This window comes from Netta rufina (genome assembly GCF_964035555.1).
Source record: "Netta rufina genome assembly, chromosome: 20".
NCBI classification, from domain to species: domain Eukaryota; kingdom Metazoa; phylum Chordata; class Aves; order Anseriformes; family Anatidae; genus Netta; species Netta rufina.
The window spans coordinates 12,086,168-12,104,922 of NC_140144.1; the positions used below are offsets into that span (position 1 = coordinate 12,086,168).

Consider the following 18,755-nt stretch of genomic DNA (forward strand, 5'->3'; position numbering starts at 1 on the left):
TGCATATCCCTGTCTCCGTTAGCATGACTGAGCACATTTTGATTGTCTGTATATAATATGTTTACTTAAAATTAACTGTGGTTAAGCATGAGTAATTAATGGATCTAGCTCTTAAACCAAATTTGCTACAGACTGCAGGCTCTATCCAAGTGTGAAAGAGACCAAAGACAAAAGCAAATAGTGTACTCAGCTTTATACATATTGTGAAAGTTGAGTAAGAGGCGCTAATTTTGGTTAAAGCCAAATATTTTGGTTATACGTTTTTCTATGTTCTTCTCTAATGGTGCATGACTTGTAATAAATACATTAAATATAGCATTCTTTGGTGGTTCTTGACAAAATTTTCAGATGCGGAAGCCTTAAACCCCGGACTCCTTAGACCTGTTCTAGGTATGTCAGAAGCCCTAGTTTCCCAAAGCAGAAGGATTAGAGTTCAGGGATGTAGGTATTTAATATCTCTAAAAAGCATCACTGTTAATCTGACGTGGCACGCACGGGTGCTGCACTGTGACACACCTCACACTGCCTGTATGTTTGTTGGTGCTGGTCTGACAGCAGGCTTCAAAGGCCAGGATGAATTGCTTTCTCCAAGGTAAAGATTACGAAACAGCAGGAGCCTACAGAGACAGGACTGCTTACCATCTGTTCAAGTGAGGGCATATTTTTAAACTGGAGAATACTTACTCATATTAAACCGGAGGGCTTTTATTCTTCTCCCAGTGCTTGTTTATACCTGTTGGTTGCTTTCAGACTTTCATGCAGTGTCTGCACTTTTGATTTTTCCACTTTATCAGTAAGAGCTTCTGTCGTGTCTTTCAGTTGTCTGCGTTCACAGATGGGAACCTCACCCTGCTCACGTTGAGAGTCCCACAGATTTTTAGGGTGAGGTGGAGCAAATCTGTGTCAGTGTGCCAGTACCACATGTTGTTGTGCAACTGACCCAGAACTGAACATAGTTTGCACCTGCATGCAGACAGGTAGTAGGCTTATACATGAACTCATTGTACGGATAAGCCTTAATTGTGGGCTTTAGTTTTTTACAATGAATAGCACAGAAACAAGTGAAATTTCTGTGTGACACACAGCAAGAAGGCACCATGCAGGAGATTCATCTGCCCTTTGAACACAGGTCAGCACACCCCAGTTACCCCGTTGGGGATCCCAGCAATTCTGCTTTTAAAACCTGGTTTTAACCCTGCAAAGACACCAGGGCAGATGTAGTGGAAGTATCGCTTCAGTGCTTGCTGAGGGAGTCAGGAGAGGTTGTTAGCACTTAGCAGAAGTCACCTCTCCAAATCTCACATCCTGTCAGCGCTCTGTGACAGTGTTCTGCCTGCTTTGGCTGTTGGAAGCACTTCTCAGAACAAACTGTCCACTTGTGTCAGCAGCTTCCAGGTATGTTCCCAGAGGCAGAGCTTGTAGAAGAAATACTCAGGTATCCAGGCCAGTGAGTCAAACGCTGCTTTGGAAAGAGGAAGCAAATATGAGAAGCATATGGAAGTGGGAAAATCACCTGCCACTTCTGTTCCCTAGTGCAGTGTGCTGTGGCATGCACGATGCCTTATCTTCTCTACAAAGGGAAGTAGGGGGTATTGGTTTCTCACAGTGCCTAGTAACAATTCCTGCACGGTGTACAGAGAGCTCATAGAAAATTTCTTCAGTCGTTGAATGGCACTGCACTGACTGGTTTTCTGACATATATGTCCTTTGGCTCTGGTTCCTGCTGTAATTATCTGCCAAATATCTGGAGAGATAATAAATAATATTTATACCCTTGTCTTGCATAAAAAAAAAAAAGCTTCTGTTGTTTTTGTTTTGTTTTTACAGAAGAAGTAGCTTTCAGAAAGAAGAGGCTGTGCATTAAATTCATCCCTCGAGATTCTACAGAGGCAGCAATCTGTGATATTCGAATCCTGAGTAGATCTAAGCAAGCCCCTCCTCAGTACACGTTCATAGGGTAGGTACCCCTCGCTCTAGAGGCTGCTTCCATATTTGTAATTGTGCCAAGCATCTTCTTTTCCTGTAATTGGGAAGTAGTCATTTATGAGATGAAGCTCATCATTGGAAATATTTACGTAAATACAAATGTTACTGAGTTTGATGTGGGAAGTAACGAACCCTTTTTTCCATGATTAAGATAGTTCTTGCTATCCAAGGTGTCTGTGAAATTTATCTGTTTCCTAATTGTGTATGTGTGCAGCATGTGCTCACAGCATTAATGTCATTTCTGTCAACTACACAGGGAGTTGAACAACATGGGCATTTGGTACCGGATGGGCAGAGTTCCCCGCAACCATGAGTCTTCACAACCTGCTGCTCCTGCCCAAGTACCGTCTTCAACACCAGCTCCTAACCTGCCGAGGTGAGTTTTCTGCTTTCCAGCATCTTCTGCTTGACGCAGCGTGGCATATTGTTGCAAAGCACCTGCATGGTGGACTCTAGACGAAAGGCACACCTAATAATAATTATTCAAATAATAATAATTAAAAGAATTAAATTAACAATTAAAATATTTTTATAAATTGATAAATAATTTAAACATTGATTTATAAATTTTTATATTGATTTATAAATTTGATTTTATTATTGATTAAATCGATCCATAAAAATTATCAATTAATTTTATTAATTTTATAATTAAGAATTTAATCAAAAAATAATAATTAAATTAAAATAATAATTATTCAAATTGTTCAGATAATTATGTAGTCTGATTTGATAGTGAGGGAATGAGTCATTCTTTCAAGTGTTTGCCTAATTGGAAGTTCCTGTGATTGTCATTGCACAAAGGCATACGATTAAAGAAGTCGGGGGAAAAAAAGCCTTCATAGGAACGGAAACAGTCAGAAAGCTACACCTTTTCTTTGTTTTGTACTGTGTAAAATTTTTGTAGCTTCCAAGCACACGTGGGTTACCCTGGAGAACAGGTGAGAACTGTTCTCCAAACCAGCTGGTTTCCCACTCCTTGACCAAGGAAAGGGAGAACTGTTCATACAGTCCCTCGTGCACAGGGAGACAAGTTTTGCTCGTTCTCCAAGATCAGTCCACTCGTGGTTTGAAGTGCTGGCCCCCTTTTTTTTTTTCTTAGACCACTATGCTCTAGTCTTGCAGTAGACATTGAACATGCAGAGCAGACTGCTCATTGTACCGTGTCAGGAGTAGGTCATAAGTTGCATGCTGGCAAAGGGTAGGCAAGATCAGGGAAAGAGATGTCATGACTATTAGAGCGCAGATCTTCGTTTTCTGTCTGCAAGAAATTCCTGCTTGGGCATATTTCCAAAATAAAGAGAAAAATTATCATAGCAAGAGAATATCGATGGCAGTCCTTAATCACTAAGCGTGGAAGGGTCACTTTATGGCCAAGCAGGGAAGGCTGTAGAACAGCTTCAGAGCTATTGGGAACAGGGCCAAAATTAGAGCTCAGAGCATCAGCGACAGTCTGAAAAGAAGTGTTTACAAGGCTTATATATTTTATAACCTCTTGTTGTACAGTTTATGGTTTACAATGGCTGCAGGGAAATTGGATCAGTTTTGTTTTACTTGCCAAATAAAGCAAATGTCAAAATAGTCAATATAAAATGTATTCTAATTTGGCTGAGTTAAAACAGCCAGCATGCAGTGGAATAATTGAATGTTACATTAATGCCTCCTAGTAAAAACCACCTGTCTGTAGCCAGCTCCACTTTCGTGCCCGGTGCATGATTTACAGGTAACTTTTACACCACCCGCCTGATCTTTCAAAGCATCTTTCATGTCTGATTTTTACTCTGATTATTTATTATCCAATATATTTTTTAAGAAATAGAAATATATAAAAAGGTGCATCCTGCAAATATTTCATTATTACGGGAAACACATGCTACTTGAAAAGCCTTTTCTAATACTATATCAGCAATGCGATGTTACTCAAGTTTAATGTTTGTGGAAGATTGTAGTCACAAGTAACCTCTTATTTTTACATCACCATAGAGATAGGAGATTACAGTGGTCGCCAGTTTGCCATTTTACTCTGTGTGGATATATTTTGACAGGAACTGCAGTGAGTAGCTCTGCTACTGCAAGTGCTAAGACAAAACTGGTGAGCAGTGCAGAGCAGAGCTCTGTGGAGATCCAGCTGTTAGGTTGGTCAGGTATTTAAGCTATTCAGTTGCTGGCGAGCATTATAAGCAGTTTTAAATTAAGATGGTGTGCTTGGGTGCTTCGGGATAATTGTCAACACTGGATATAAACTAAAGAAGTAAACCATACCGGAGAGCAGGGAAGAACTTCTCGCTGAGAGCTTTATTTCTGTCAGCCGTGTTCCCTCCGCTGACCCGCGGTACAAGCCGCTGATGGCAGTGGATGGCTGCACATCAGGGTTTTGTTGTGTGTCAGACGTTTGACCTCCCCAGCTCGCTGTGCGTCAGCAATGCTGCTTCCTCTGCTGTGTCGTGGGGTTATGGCTCGCAATCAGAACTGCACAAGGGGAAGCTTTGTTTGATATTCTTGCTGGACTGCATATGTTATTTTCTAGCCATTTCTTCTCCTTGGTGTTTAATACTACAGGCATCTGGCTTAATGGTCTCTAACTGCAGCCGTCACGCATCCCAGCGAGGGCTGCACACTGTACCGTGGAACACAACCGTGCCGTTGTGCAGGGCATCAAGCTGCTTTACTATTTTTTCTCTCCAAATTTTGCAATGGCTTCTTGGCACTAATGGCAGCCTGGAGAAATGCATTTTTAGTTTCCCATCCTAGAAGGCTGCTGCTAAAGAACTGCTTCTGTTGACTTGAGTCACCAGTGAGGATTTAGAGTAACTTCCCTTGGTGCGTCTGCGTTTGAGGCTTGCACTCTCCAGTAAAAATTGGTGGTAGTGCTACATTGGGCCGTCGCTTTGGGGAGCAAGTAGGTAAGCCTCCTCCAAAAGAAGAGGTGCTAATAACAGGTAATTCATTTGTTCTTCTGCATACCTTTATTTCATCTAGCCTATTACTGATAGCCAGTGCATGTGTTGGGGACCTGGAAAAATACATGCCGCAAGCATTTGAGCAGTGTTTTAGGGCTCAGCTCCTCACTGGCTCAAGCTCTGTCTGGGAATAAGCCAGAGGAGGGTTTTTATGATGTGTTCTCCTCTTCATCACAAGTCTGCTTTGAGCCTTTTGTGAGCAAGTCCTTCGCTTCAGCACATGCATGTGGCACCAACCTCAAGCCACTTTGCTCTGCAGCTGCCGATGCGATGGCTCCTGTTGCAGTGCTGTGAGCCCATGCGGCTTTTTTGGTGTGTGGGTACAGCTCACATCCCTTCCCGTGGTGCTGCAGGAGCCTCTGCTGCCGTCATTCAAACGGTCCTCTCACAATTTGTCAGCTGCAAGCAAGATGTCAGTCAGTGCTGCTGAAGTGTGTTTTACAGTGACAGACATAATTGCACTTAACTTTTTGCATGGATGTTATCAATCTGTGACAGATACTTTGGGAAATTGAGCGCTCTGATTGCAGATGATGTGTCACAGGCGTTTAATCTTCCTCTCGGAGAGACCAGGATTTCAGTCACAACTTTTACTTGTTGATGTCAGGTTTTGAAAATGTAGATTCGCGCTGACCCTGGGAACCGTTCAGTCATTTAGTTTGCAGGGCTGTCATCTGAAAGGTTAATGGCGTACCAGGGAGAGAGGAGGAAGATCACGCTGCAATTGGCTTGTGCTCACGCCGTGTGTTACCGTGGCTGGGCTCGCGGCACTTGGTCCTCCTGCTCTTTGAAGATCTAACCGCTTCCACCGGCCTTCCTGGGATGCCCGTGCCACATCTCCACCCTGTTCTAATGGAAAAGCCGAGCGGCAGTGAGGGCAGGCAGCCCCGCGTGCTGGACGCTCAGGGTGCCCCCGTCCGGCCGTGCAGGCCTGCCCAGAGCCACCGCAGTGGAGACGAGCAGCGGCTGAGCTGGTGCGTGGTCGGCTCCGGCCGGAGAGCAGGAAGGCTGCGGCAGGGGTCAGGGTGCTGGGCAGCTCGTGGGGCAGCTGGTGGAGGAAGCCCTGTGGCAGCGAGGTGCTGAGCTGCTGGTGCTGGATGGGGTCCAGCTGGACAAGGCTCCGGTGCTCCTGTCCCATCCCTGCCTCTTCTCGGGTGCCCAGGGCTTTCGCACAGAGAGGGGCTGGGCACTGGGCCGCAGCTTATGCCTGTTGTGCCTGCAATTCCTGCCTATCTGCACAGTTAACGAGCCACGGGAGCAGCTCAGTTGTGCTGCAGCTCCCACCCCTTGCAGCTCCCCCCCCGTCCCTCCTTGCGTGCCCTGGCGGTGCTGCAAGCAGCCGCTCCCTGCTGCCGGCTGCTCCGCTCTGCGCGGCACCGATCTGGCAGGAGCACGGACCTGGGGCTGTGCTGCAACCCGTGGGATCGGGAGATAGCTACCCGGCATAACCCCCTGAAATAAGAGCAGGATGTATAAATGTTCCTACCGCTCTCCCACGTACCCCTTAAACAGTTAGCTGCTTTGCCTAAGAACAGGGAAATGATTTGCTCCCGTTCCTTTGCTCCCAGTGGAGTTTAATGCTAAGGAATGTAAGGATTTCCTTTCTGGGCAGAGAAGTCTGATTTTCAGATTGACTTGTTTGGGCTTTGTCGTGTGAGCTTGGAACGTGATCAGTGTGTGGCTTCCTGCTGGAGGCTGACGATGTGCAATAGGTGGCAGCTAATAAAGCAGCACCGGCCAGCCCGCGTGTCGGAGGCCTGCGCTCGGCGTGACGATGGGCCAGGCTTGCTCTGCACGGTGCGCTGACTGAAGGCAAGTGGGAAGCCTTGTACCTTCCTGGTTTTTAAGCAGCAACGATAGTATTTAGAAATAGCTCGTAGCTTTTTCTTTAAGGTGTTTCGAAGAGATTTCATGGAGAGTCTGTAGAGCAGAAGGTTCTGAGGCTTCACTTTCCTCCTCTGGCGAGGAGCAAAGCCAAGACTTCGTGAAGTTGTCGTGGACCAGAGACAGGCACTGCTGGTAGCCTGATGGCTAGGATGCTTTAGCAGAGTGGTTGGGTTTCCATTAAAGTCCCTCATCTGAATGAAAGTCTATCGAATAAGGAGTCTGTTGGGGTGGATCTTTTTGGTTTGACTGGAAACCACTCTGAGAAACCTGCCAGTGAAAGCTCTGACAGCTTGATCCTTTCTACAAAGTACTTTGTTCTTGATGGAGATTCATTTTCCAGTATGTTTCATCAAAAGCGCTCTAAAGTAAAACTAATTTACAACTAATAGAATAGATTCCTTGACCATTCTTTGTGCCGGGGAGGCTTAGGTTGGAAATTCTGAGAAATTTCTTCTCAGAACGAGCAGTCAGGCACTGGAACGGGCTGCCCGGGGAGGTGGTGGCGTCACCGTCCTTGAGGAGAGGTTGGACATGGTGCTGAGGGACATGGTTTAGTGGGTGACATTTGGTGGTAGGGGTTGGACCAGATGATCCTTGGAGGTCTTTTCCAACCTTAATGATTCTGTGGCTTGAATGCTTAGAACACTTGTGTCATGAAATAGAGCCAAATATTCTTAATTCTTATACGGTTTATCCTACAAGAGGCCAAGGATTGCACAAGGGCTGGGATGGAACAAGGGCTTCACAGTAGCTATGGGTAACAATCAATGAGACTGAAACGCCGAGCTGAACCTTGGAAATAGTGCTTTCATCCACTGCAGTTCCTACAGTAAGAAGCAACATTTCAGGCTGAAGTGTATGTGATGTGTGTATGCTGTGCAAGTCTGAACCTGATGGTTTGTTTGAGTGGGTAAGGAGTGCTGGCATACGTTTATGCAGAGTCTGTTTCACATAAGGAATTTGTTATGAAACTACACTGACCATATGGCTTGCATCCAACTCAGCTGGATGAAGACGTGCAAAAATTGGTCATAGTCCAGTATGTTTTAGTGGCAGAAAACGATGATTAGGAAAAAATGTTTAAACAATATGAGTGGTTTCCAGGCACAAGAATGCCTTGCATCAGTTGAGAAAGGGGGACGTTAACTGTGGTTAGGAAAAGTTTGATTTAGCTGAATTTGAAGATGCATTGAAAAATTTTGGGGAGAGCTCTGACTGAAGAGGCTTCAATATCCTTAGAATCATGAATCATTTTTCTTTACAGCCCTGTTCCAGGTATAGTAATATTCCTCAAGGCATGCTTCTTTAGGGTGTAGCGTAGGGTCGTTATATCTGAGCCAGAGGTATTCATTCAAAGAAGCTATGTACTTAGTTGTTAAATAAGCCCTGTGGGGGAATTGAGCATTTTTTCCCTAAAACATCTATGTTGTCTGCTATTTAATATGATCTCTGCCACTGTTGATTTGTAATCTGTGCTTTCACCCTGAAGTGTATGTGGTTGTGTTCAGATATTTCCGTCTTTAAATCAATCACTTTCACCATTTTCCAAAACACTTCTCGAGTTTATTGCTTTTAGGAAAGTGTTTGGACTGTCATTATTTATTACTGGCGAAGCGCTGACAACGTGCTCTTCCCAAATGAGTCTTTATGTGGAATATTTGTTTAGCAGGTTCTGTAGGGAGGTGCTGGGGCTGTGCTGCAGCACCCTGGGGCTGCGGGCTCTGCCGTGGTGGCGCCAGCCTCAGGTGCAGGCAGCGATGCTCGGGTCGGAGACACTTCTCCATGGGCCTGTGATCTTGGGCTTCCTTCTGAGTAATTTGATGGAATTTAAAAACCCAGCCCAGGAAACCTGCGCTGTGTGTAATTTATCTTTTTGGAGTATTTCTGCTGTTTGGCAATTTTTCCCTACTGCTTCATTATCTGAAAACTCCTGACTCCAGAGAGCAGCTCGTGAAGGATGTGGAAAGCTGCTCTCATCCCACCGCAGCCTCCAGAGACGCTGCGCTGTTCATCTCAGACAACCACTTCATAAGCACTTCATGCTTACAGTATGAGGTCTTAGTTCTTTGATGCAGTCCTCTGCCTATAACAATTTAATGGGCTACAGCTCAGACTTTCAAGCAGTGTAAATTAAACTTGTTGGGCTTTTTCTATTGTTTGGCAGCTGTTCCATCCTAGTTACTTAAATTCTCTGTTCTAAATTAATCCTGGTACAGAGGGAGCCGCAGGAGCTTCGTTCTGCATTAAGCCTCACATTTTGGGTTGCTGGTCTGCAGTAGATCATGCTCCCTTGTTAGCATCATCGGGCCTCGTTCCGTGCAGCTGGTGAGTGCTTTCGTTCTGACAGGGTAGCGTAACATCATCTTCCCTTGTCTTCGAGGCGTGGTCATTTCGGGAGGGGGCCGTGCAGCGGCACGCTCTGCGTGATGCGTTGGGTAAGGATGCTGCAGACAGGCCTTCCTCCCTTCTTACTGCTGGGAAAATGAAGTGCTTAAATCTAAAAGTGGAAAGAATCACTTGCTCCCTTTTTCATTCTCTCATGTGTTTGGTCTTTTATAAAATCGGAGTCTGGCACCACGAGCACTCATTGATTTTTTGGGAAACAGGATATTTTAGTAGTTTGGAATGAGATGAAATGCTTGCAAAGCCCATATGTTGCTTGTTTTAGGCAAAGGGTCAGTAAGGTTTTAGAAAGTATTTAAATATTTGGTTTACACGATTAGAATAGATTGTCTGGAATGAAGTCCATTACCCGAGGTGATTCTTGCCTCGCAGTTTTGTTTTTCACTGCAGTTCTTTTGGGTATGAGGTAGGTGTTCTGGCATAGCAATGCCTGAGCACAGTAAAAGTTAAGAACTGTGAATAAATACTGTAGATGGGATTCTGGACGCTGCTGGAGCCGTAGGTATCTGCTGTGCCATTTTCTGTAAACTACAGTTTGGAAAATACATTCTGGTAAAGTGAGTGGTCATGGAGAGGTCCTCTGATTTCTGTCAGCGAAACACTAGCAGCTCATTTCTTAGAAATGGGCTTTTTCCTCTGCCCGTAGGCAAAGCTTTCAAGTCAGATTATGTTTCTTGAAAAGTACAGCCTGACATTAACTTCTTGTAGGTGTGTTTTTAGCTTTCTGCAGCTTAGAATGTGTTTAATCATTCTAGCCTCAGTTTTTCGTGAGGCATATGATCTTTGCATAATCCATTGATTACGGAAGATAAGGTTCTTTTTATTCCGGGATATTCCTGTGAGACTTTACAGTATCTGTGGCACTGTTCTTCATTTAGAATAAATTGCAGTCATGGCGGTGGTACATCAAAGAACAGAGCAGACCCAGTTCTGTAGCATGCAATGTGCTTTCTAACATATTTGACAACATGGGGCAGCTTTTAAGGTTTTGCCTGATTTCTCTACAATGTTTGTCTAATCCAGTTGGAAACCAAAACCTTACTATTGTTCTTTTGCTGTGCATTGCTGATATTTTTATGTGAATTATGAAGCATCCTTTGATATCTGGCGTTTCCCCTTATGATCTTTTGTTACTTTTTATGAGTACTTGCTGCCTGACTTCAAAAGCAGTTCATCACCTTCATGCAGACAGTTATTAATAACTTACTTGGAACTGTTGGGCATTCCTGAGCCTGTTTTGTGCAAGTTTCTCTCTAGAAACAGTCAAAAAGTGACCATAATGTGTGCAGACCTCAAACCTCTTTTGCTAGCATCTGAAGGATCTCTCTCATGTCCTTCTGTTGCTGCTGTAGGTAGATGCATTCCATAGATTTAATGAATAAAAGAAAAACTAAAATTAAGTGAGTAATTAAATCTAACCTGTCCTGAATTATGGTAATGTGGCTGTTTCATCCTAAATTATCTGGAAATTTATAATATGTTGGGGAAAAATATTTTTTGTAATGTTCTCTCTCTTAATCCATGCGGAAACAATGGGTTTTTCACTTCAGCTTAGGTGAGAACAGGCCTGAAATCCTGCCGTGAGCCTTGCTGGGGCAGGCATCCCTCCTCCCTGAGGGGCAGACGGCACCAAACCCACCTTGTCGCTTGGATTCGGCAGGGAGGACAAAACCTACTTCTCTGACAATTCAGAAGGAAAGCATTAGGATAGTTAATGTGAGTTGCTGTTCCTTAACATCAGAGATTCCACTAAAGCACTAATAATTACTGTTAATATCTTTCAGCGGAAACTTTCAGAGTAACCCAGCACCGGTTGAAGCAGTATTTAACGGCATGCTGCTGGCATGATAAGAATGCAAATAAGCGTTATTAGCCTAATGATTCTGCTGTCGCCATGGCTGTGTGGCGGCGGTGTTGTGAATATGTCATGCAGTACCCGTGAATTTGGAAAGTGTGTCAAAACACAACTTCAATTAGTTTGCTCTAATTATGGCCCTAGAGAGTTCATAACTATATCACTCCTCATTAAAAGAGATTTTTGTATATGGATTAATACAGCACGTAAGGATCCGAGGCAGGGTGGAAGGAGGGTGTCCGCGGGGCAGCGCGCGGCTCCGGGGCAGTCCCAGGGCCGGGCCCTGCACCCCCGGGGGCTCCCCCTGCGCCGGCCGCTGGCTCGGGGTCCGTGCCCCTGGGAGCAGGGCTTTGTCCCTCGGCACGCAGACCTGGGCGATGATTCTGGACGTGTTCTTCAGTTAATTTAAAAAAACAACAGCAAAAAAAACCCAAACCACCACTCCAGAAACAACACTTGGTGGTAAGACAGGGATCCAGCCTGAAAAATCTGCTCCGACAAAGGTCAAAGAGCACAGGTAGTCAGCAGCCTGTGGGATGCCAAACGTGCAGGTACCTCTAGCAGTGTTGTTACATCCTTTAAATATTGTCGTTTTGTATTGTGCCAGCACGTTCTTGCTTTGCAGAACGGGGAAGAGATTCTTGTGCCCACAGGTGAGCAGTTGGTGAGGGGTTAAAGTAGTAATTGTTCAAATCTTTCAGGCTTTCCTCCCAGTTCTGTGATAATTTGATGAAGAACTTCACCCTAATTAAATATTCAAATTAGGAATAAGTGTCAATATGGCTTCCCATTGCCTGGAATGATGATTAATTGTATTCAAAACTCTAGTGGCCGCTGTAATCTAAACCAAACCGTTGTTCTTGATTATTTCTGCAACACATTTACCATGTTTTTGTTTTAAAATTTAAACTAGTAATTGATTTGCCATATGCCACAGAGCTGCACATACTTTCACGATATGTGTTTAGGAACTTGGGGACTTTGTAATTGGGATTTTCTTGCTTTTCAATGGCAGCCTCTCTTTCTTTTTTTATTTTTTTTATTTTTTTTTGTCTTCTACACTGTAAAATGATTTGGCTTTCACAACGCATAAGGAAAACGCATTATGCAATCAACTGACTAGGTATAAGTTATATTGATCCTGGCTAAAGTTTGCATTAATTTAAAATAAATTAGACTTTGTTTCCCATATTTCCCTACCATGTCATGCTCTTAAAAGAGAAAGGGGGAGGGGAAGAACCGATCTCATTCTAGCAGTCGTTACCCTCTGTCTTGTGGTCTTCCAGCTAAATGTTCTCCTTGGAGAGACCTAGCTCTGCACAGTGCAGCCTGGTAGAAAGGATGAAATACCTGTTTGTCCTGCCTCAGAAAACGGAAGGTAGCAAAAGAAGTGGAGACAGAAACAACGGCGTTTTATGTTGCTTTCGAGCACCTTCACAGCAGTGCTCAGGACGCGGCGCTGGAAGGCGATGGGGTGGGATGGGCGCTTGTGGCACGGGGAGCCCCGCGAGAGCAGCTGCAGGGCTGCCTGCCCACCACCGCCAAGCATCAAAGCACGCACCTACTGGTGGTGCTTGTACTTCTCCCCAGCTTGGGGGAGTATTTTGGTATGTATTTTCACATCGATACATCTGGAATGAGAAGCAAATAGGATATTATGTCTGGCTGTGTGAACTTCTGCTGCCATATTTGTGTGTATATGGTCAGAGTCCGTCAGACTGCGAGTGATTCATTTTAATTACGCGTGTGGAATGCGTGCACCACTTTAACATATGGTGCTTGTGAAACCTGGTGCTGCCGTGAGCTGCCATGCAGACTTGGTAGTGCCCGGGGACTTGGTCTGGGATGTCTTTTGCAGAGTAAGATTTCAGAGCTTTGTTGGAAGGCTGCGGTGTTTCTTCGTGGCACTGACAGCTCTGTAATTTTGCTTACACAATGCCTCTGTGAGCTACCTGTGGAGCTGTCCTTTCCATCCTGCAGGTCGATGCGATGTGCATGACTGGCTTCAGCAGCGTGCGGTGGTCTCTCTGGGCTTGGTGGTGGCTTGCTGGAAAGAACTGTACATATGGAAAAGATTTAGCCTCTTACAGCAGAAGCTGGGATAAACGTTTAAAGTACTCTGCTCAGAAATGGGGCTTTTTAAATAGACCTGCTTTGTTTACTTCCAAAGCATTTCCTGCTGTTTCGTTTAGGTATGAAGAAAACAGTCTGCAGTGCAAGTAAGAGAAATTCAGGGATCTTTGTTAGCTGTTTTGATGCCTCAAAGTATTTTTGGATACTGCTAAAAACAAATGAAATGTGTGTAATGCCTACAGGCAGTGGTCTCCTGTTTTAAAAGTGTGTTCATGACAAACCTGCCTGTGCTGGCCAAGAGAGTTTCATATGGATTGGGTTTTAAACAGAAAACTGTTAGCCAAATTTGAAAATATTTTCACACCTTTTTTTTTTTTTTTTTTTTTTTTTTTTTAGAAATAGCTTCAGGAAGCACAAGCAAATTCAAACTGATGTTTGCTTTTTCTTATTTTATCCATGGTGTTCACCATCAGCTGCATCAAGATCTAAAAATACGTAGCTCTTCACAAAATGCGTCCTGCTTTTAAAGGCAGATAATTTCCAGATGATCTGCTCAATAGATAAAACCTGCTAGCTAAGAAAATGGATCTGGTGCTGTGCTGGAGAATACAGAGGGCTCTTTGTTGCCCATCACAAATACCGTGGCTGCAAAAGAGGCTGCCTTGTTTTCTGGCAAGAGGGCATGCCAAGCATCTCGCCACATTCGGGTAGCTTTGCCCTTTGTGCAATGGTAGCTGTTGCCTTTGTCTTCATGGTAGAGTAAGTCCCTCTGCAGAGAGGGAGCATCTTCGTTATGTATGGCAACAGGGTCCAGAAGATTGATGGTAACGTTCTACAGGAATTTGAGTAGACTTGAGATCAGCATTAGAAAAAATACGAATTTGGATTAGAAGGGAGAAGCTGGGATCTCTCACCAAAGCATGAGAATCTGCGGGCTGCCAGTAACAACGTGAGCAAGAAGCCTTTCCTTGGGGAGACTTCCAGGGGAAGTCGGGGGGGGGCACAGTGTCAGGGGGCAGAGCGGGGTTCTCTGCCCTGTGGGGCGGGCTGGGCAGCAGCAGAACGTGTCGTGTCCTCCCGGATCTGAGTGCTCAGGTGTCTGGGCAGTTCTGGGTTGTGTCCTGCCAGCATGAGTTTTAGTGAGCAGCGTGGGGCTGCTGTTCGCTGTTTGTGCCGTGTCCCGAGGGTGGTTGGGTCCCATCCACCTCAGGACTGGGGGGGCTGGTGCCAAGGCTCCAGGCTCCAGCAGCGTGGGGTGCGACCGCCTTTCTGGCCCCAAGAGCAGGGCTCGCTGTCACCTCCATCTCTCCAGTACCGCGTCGTTTCTGGGAAGGTTGTCTGTTCTTCAAGCCTCTGTCCGGGCTCACTGTGTGCTGGGTTTTCCTTTTAATGACCTCTGGGCCACTGAAAGTAGTTTCACCTTCACTTCTGTGAGTTCCTGTTTTTTTTTTCCTATTTATAGCTAGTACAAGGAGGATTTAACAAAAGATGTAAAAAACGTCTCTGCTGCGGGAAAGGCTGTGCAGAGAGCTGTTGGTAGGCAGGGCACATTTGCTGTTCCATTTAGGGAGAGGCAAGGGGGTGACGTTTGCCTTTCCTTTCCTCTGCAAGTGGAGGGAAGCTCAATTTGTGCATCCTCCTCTGCATCGGAGAGCAGGGTAGCGTGCAGCATGCCTTGGTTAAGTCTGGAGCAGACCACAGCCATTGAGATTTTAAAGGTTTTATGTATGAATGTACTTAGGTTTTGATACAGATCAATCCAAAGCACTCACTGATAGTGTCCTCTGCCTTGAAGGAACCACAGCCAAGTCCCACCGGGTGCACTCCAGGTGCCTTTTGCTCACAGGGGGAGGCTTGTGCTCACCAGCCACCACGCGGGTGTTTTGAGGCTGTGTCCTGCTCTGGAGCCCACCTTGCAGACAGATGCTGCTGCTCGGTAGTATTTTGATTGTTGGCTCAGTTTGATGTTCAGTGGGGTGGACGGAGCTTGAGCCGGGGTAGCGGCCCTGTCCTGCTCACAGCTGGACTGAGAAGCAGATGCAAGCAGCTGAACTGCACTGAGCTGTGATGGTGGAGTCACCACCTCTGTCTCCTCGCTGTTATTTGGGATCCACTCCATCTCTTAGAAATGTTAAAACTGATGTTTGGGCTTAACCTGAGCACAACTGTAAGGCAAGAATGAGCTGATAACAGCAGTGTCTTTTGGTCTGTAGAAACATCATCTTGATTTCCCCGTTTCTCTTCCCCAGGCACATCTCGCTAACTCTTCCTGCTAGCTTTCGAGGCAAAAGTCACAGCACTCGCCTGGACTTGGAGCACCAGCACTCAAATTTGTATGCTATATCAGGTAAGCTGGCACACGCAATGGTTTCTCTGCACCTCTACTCAGAAGTGTAACCAGGTAAAGCAGCCCCATTTGCATAAATAGCCAGATGTGTGGTATCTGTGAAATATGCTTCCAGCTTTTCTGGCAGTGCCATTTAATTGTCGAGAGCATGAGGGGCACAGAGGGATGCCAGAAAATGCACAGGCACGAGTGTTACAGGTGGCATACATTGCTCATCACAGGGGAGACTGCAGACCTCAGGGAGGGATGCTGCTGCCCGTGTGGGCTCTAGATGAGAGATCTGGTGGAAGGCAACACTGGCACAAACTGCTCCTCATCTTTTTTGTGATCTTCACTGGTGGGTTGTAAAAGATGACATCTCTGCACACTTAGCAGGAGGCTTCATCTAGCATTGCAAGGATGAGTTATCATACATGCAATTCTTTGCTACACTCAACATACCCTAGCATTGCTGTTTTTAACAGGTAAATTTGCAGTCTGATGTTAGGATGTGGGGGATTCTACTTTACTTTTAAAAACCAGGTGCTTGAATGTGCACACCCGTTCTCTCTAGCTGTGACTTTCTCTCTGTTAGCCAGTCCTGGCCAGCATGCAAATGCTGGAACTGACGTGTTCCCAGGTGCCAGTGTGAGGAGGAAAAAAAAAACAAACAAACAAACAAAAAAGCAAAAAAAACCTGCTAGTGAATATTTTTTTCTATTTTTAATTTTTACTTAGTCTGTAGGGAAGATGTATGTTTAATAGAGTGGTGAGGCTCAAGCCCATGCCTCTGCCCATGCAGGTACAGGTGCTCTGTTTCTGTGCTTCAGGACCACGTGGTGCATTCATTTTGGAACTGGGGTCCCTGCTGAGCTGTCCCTGACAGCTCTGTTCTTCTGAGCAGGTCTTGCCTTTGAGTGCTTGATTTCTTGGAAGATGAGTGCGCTGAAAAGGAACACGGCGTGTTTCTCAGGGCCCAGGATGAACTCGTGCCTGGGAGCAAGAGGCAGGGATGCTTTACAGAATTGCACCTCTTGGAGTCTGTCACTGCTGGTAATGCGGAGGGCTGTCTGGAAGCAAAAGGACTTCTGTTGCTGCAAGCTAAAGGCAAATGCTACGTGCAGCTCTGGCACAACAGTGCATTTCACCTACTTGTTCTCTTACGGGATTATCTCATTCTGTACTTCAGATAAGTAGTGCTGGAGTGCAACATATTTTCCTCAAAATTGTTATTTTAGAGTAATCTTACACCTGCACAAGTACTGTGATAGCTGTAGTAGAAACACACTTAGCTGCAGCTTTCTCTTCATTGTGACGTTTTTGCAAGAGGAAAAAAAAAACTAGCTTTAACACTAGCCTTAGCAAAACCTAATGGAAGTACAATCCCTTCATTTGGCTGAAGCAGATTTTCAGGATGGTTTGGAAACCCGGGAAAAGCAGCAGTGGGTTGTACAATAGGTACTTGCTTGTGCATAATCAGAGCAGAGAAGATGGCAAAAATGTGCCATTCACAGGTCCTTTCTATTAATAGTGAGTGACACTTCTAACATGGGAACATGGCATTAATTCATGTACCATAATCAAAGGGTTATTTAAAAGGTAATCTCTGACTGAAACTGCAGCTTCAGGTTCCTAAATAGATGGAATATAACAATGGCATAATTCTTGTCAGTACTCGTTTTTCTTGTTACTTTCCTGCCCTAATAGATTTAGAAATGTAAGGGAAAGCATGTTCTTGTGTTCACATGAGACCATCCTGCAGAGAGGATGGGGAAGCTGTTGCTTCTCTCCTAATAAAGCACCAACCGCACCAGCAGCGGCAGCAGTTCTGCATGAGCAGTGCTGGGCATGGCCCTGCTTCTAGGGCTTCCCATGGACGGCCTCTGCTTGTAGCATAACCAGCCTGGAAAGATGACCAATTTTGCAAAGATCTGAATGTGTTACCAGATAATTACAGGCAAAGTATAAAACACACTCGAACGACTGAGCATAGCGCTAGTCCTCTGCGTTCATAGAAGCCCATTTCAGAATACATAACTGTGCACCCCCGATGGCACAGTTCTGCAGGCACATTGTTAGACAGGTCGCGCATACGCGTGTGGTAATGGCTATTGCAGCTGTGAGGCGTTTCTGAAGGAAGGCTCTTGTCGTGTGAAACATCCTGTGCGTTGGCAGGGATCTTCGGCATAGCTCCTGACCACTGCAGCCTTTTCAGCAGCTGTGATGAGGTGCTGAGACAGTTCCCTCTGCGTGCTTAAACGTTACCAAGGCAGGCAAACCCCAGGGCGCACAGTGGAAACCATTCAGAAGTTTCCTGTTATGTCGCTGTAGTTTGCAGCCAGTCCCTTTTATCTCTGCTGCGATGTTGGTGTCTCGCTGCAGCGCCATGGCAACGCGAAGCTTATGAATGCCTCTGCACCGCCGCCCCGCGCTGCTCTGCCAGCTTGTGCTGTGCCGCCCTGGGGTCCTGCGGCTCCGGGGGCGATGGGTACGTGGGGAGCGTGGGCTTGCTCCTGTGGGGAGCGCGGAGCCCCTGGGCTGCGGTGCTGGGCGGCCACCAGGGCGAGGTGACCCCGGGGAGGTGACCCCGGGGCGACAGCACAGGGCCGCGGCTCTGGGTGCAGTGCTGCAGAGCAGGCGCTGCCGGCGCGCGGACAAGCTGCTGGCTCCCTCTCTTGGCTCTCGGCATAATGGAAGGCTCCTGGTACTGGCACAGGGAAACAAAAGCCGTTATATATAAACAGTCTCTTGCTTTCTAATTCTGGTATCGCCCCGGTCTGAATTCTTGTGGTGAGAGCAGGAGGGGGTGCTGAGGAAGAGAGCGGTAGAAAGGAGGGTGATACGGGGAGTTGCGCTGTGGTCTCAGACACCTAACACTTCCTCAGTAATCGTGAAAATGAAGCACTCAGAGGTTTTCAGGTAGGTGAGGTGAGTTTTGGAACTCATTTTGGAAGAAATTGCCACGTCCCCACTGGAACTGTCCTGTTACTTCTCCATGTATGTAGTGTAATTCTTACTGCAAATCTGGAAGAAACGGTTCTGAAAGTAGTAGCTAGAGTCTTTAACCAGCTCATTGTCATTTTCAGTCTTGGCAATTAAACATTGTGCCACCAGAAAGTTAGGGAGCCTCCTGTTTGCACAACAAACTAATTAATCAGCCTTTGACAAGTTGCATATAGGAAACTATTGCCCTGTCCTCCCAGCACTGCAAAGGGAACCTTCCCTGTGCTGCCGTACATAGTGCTGTCGCCCACCTCCTCCACAC

The 18,755-nt window shown here is 45.8% G+C and overlaps 1 protein-coding gene across 9 annotated transcripts in view; it reads left to right on the top strand.

Moving 5' to 3' along the window:
- Positions 1–18,755, top strand: part of MVB12B (multivesicular body subunit 12B) — a 114,960-nt gene that overhangs the window by 15,054 nt on the left and 81,151 nt on the right. For all 9 annotated transcript variants that reach the window (XM_084299062.1, XM_084299057.1, XM_084299065.1 and 6 more), the window contains 3 exons: positions 1,828–1,957; positions 2,243–2,362; positions 15,414–15,511. In XM_084299062.1, coding sequence (XP_084155188.1) covers positions 1,828–1,957; positions 2,243–2,362; positions 15,414–15,511 — 348 coding nt within the window. The remainder of the gene's footprint in view (positions 1–1,827; positions 1,958–2,242; positions 2,363–15,413; positions 15,512–18,755) is intronic.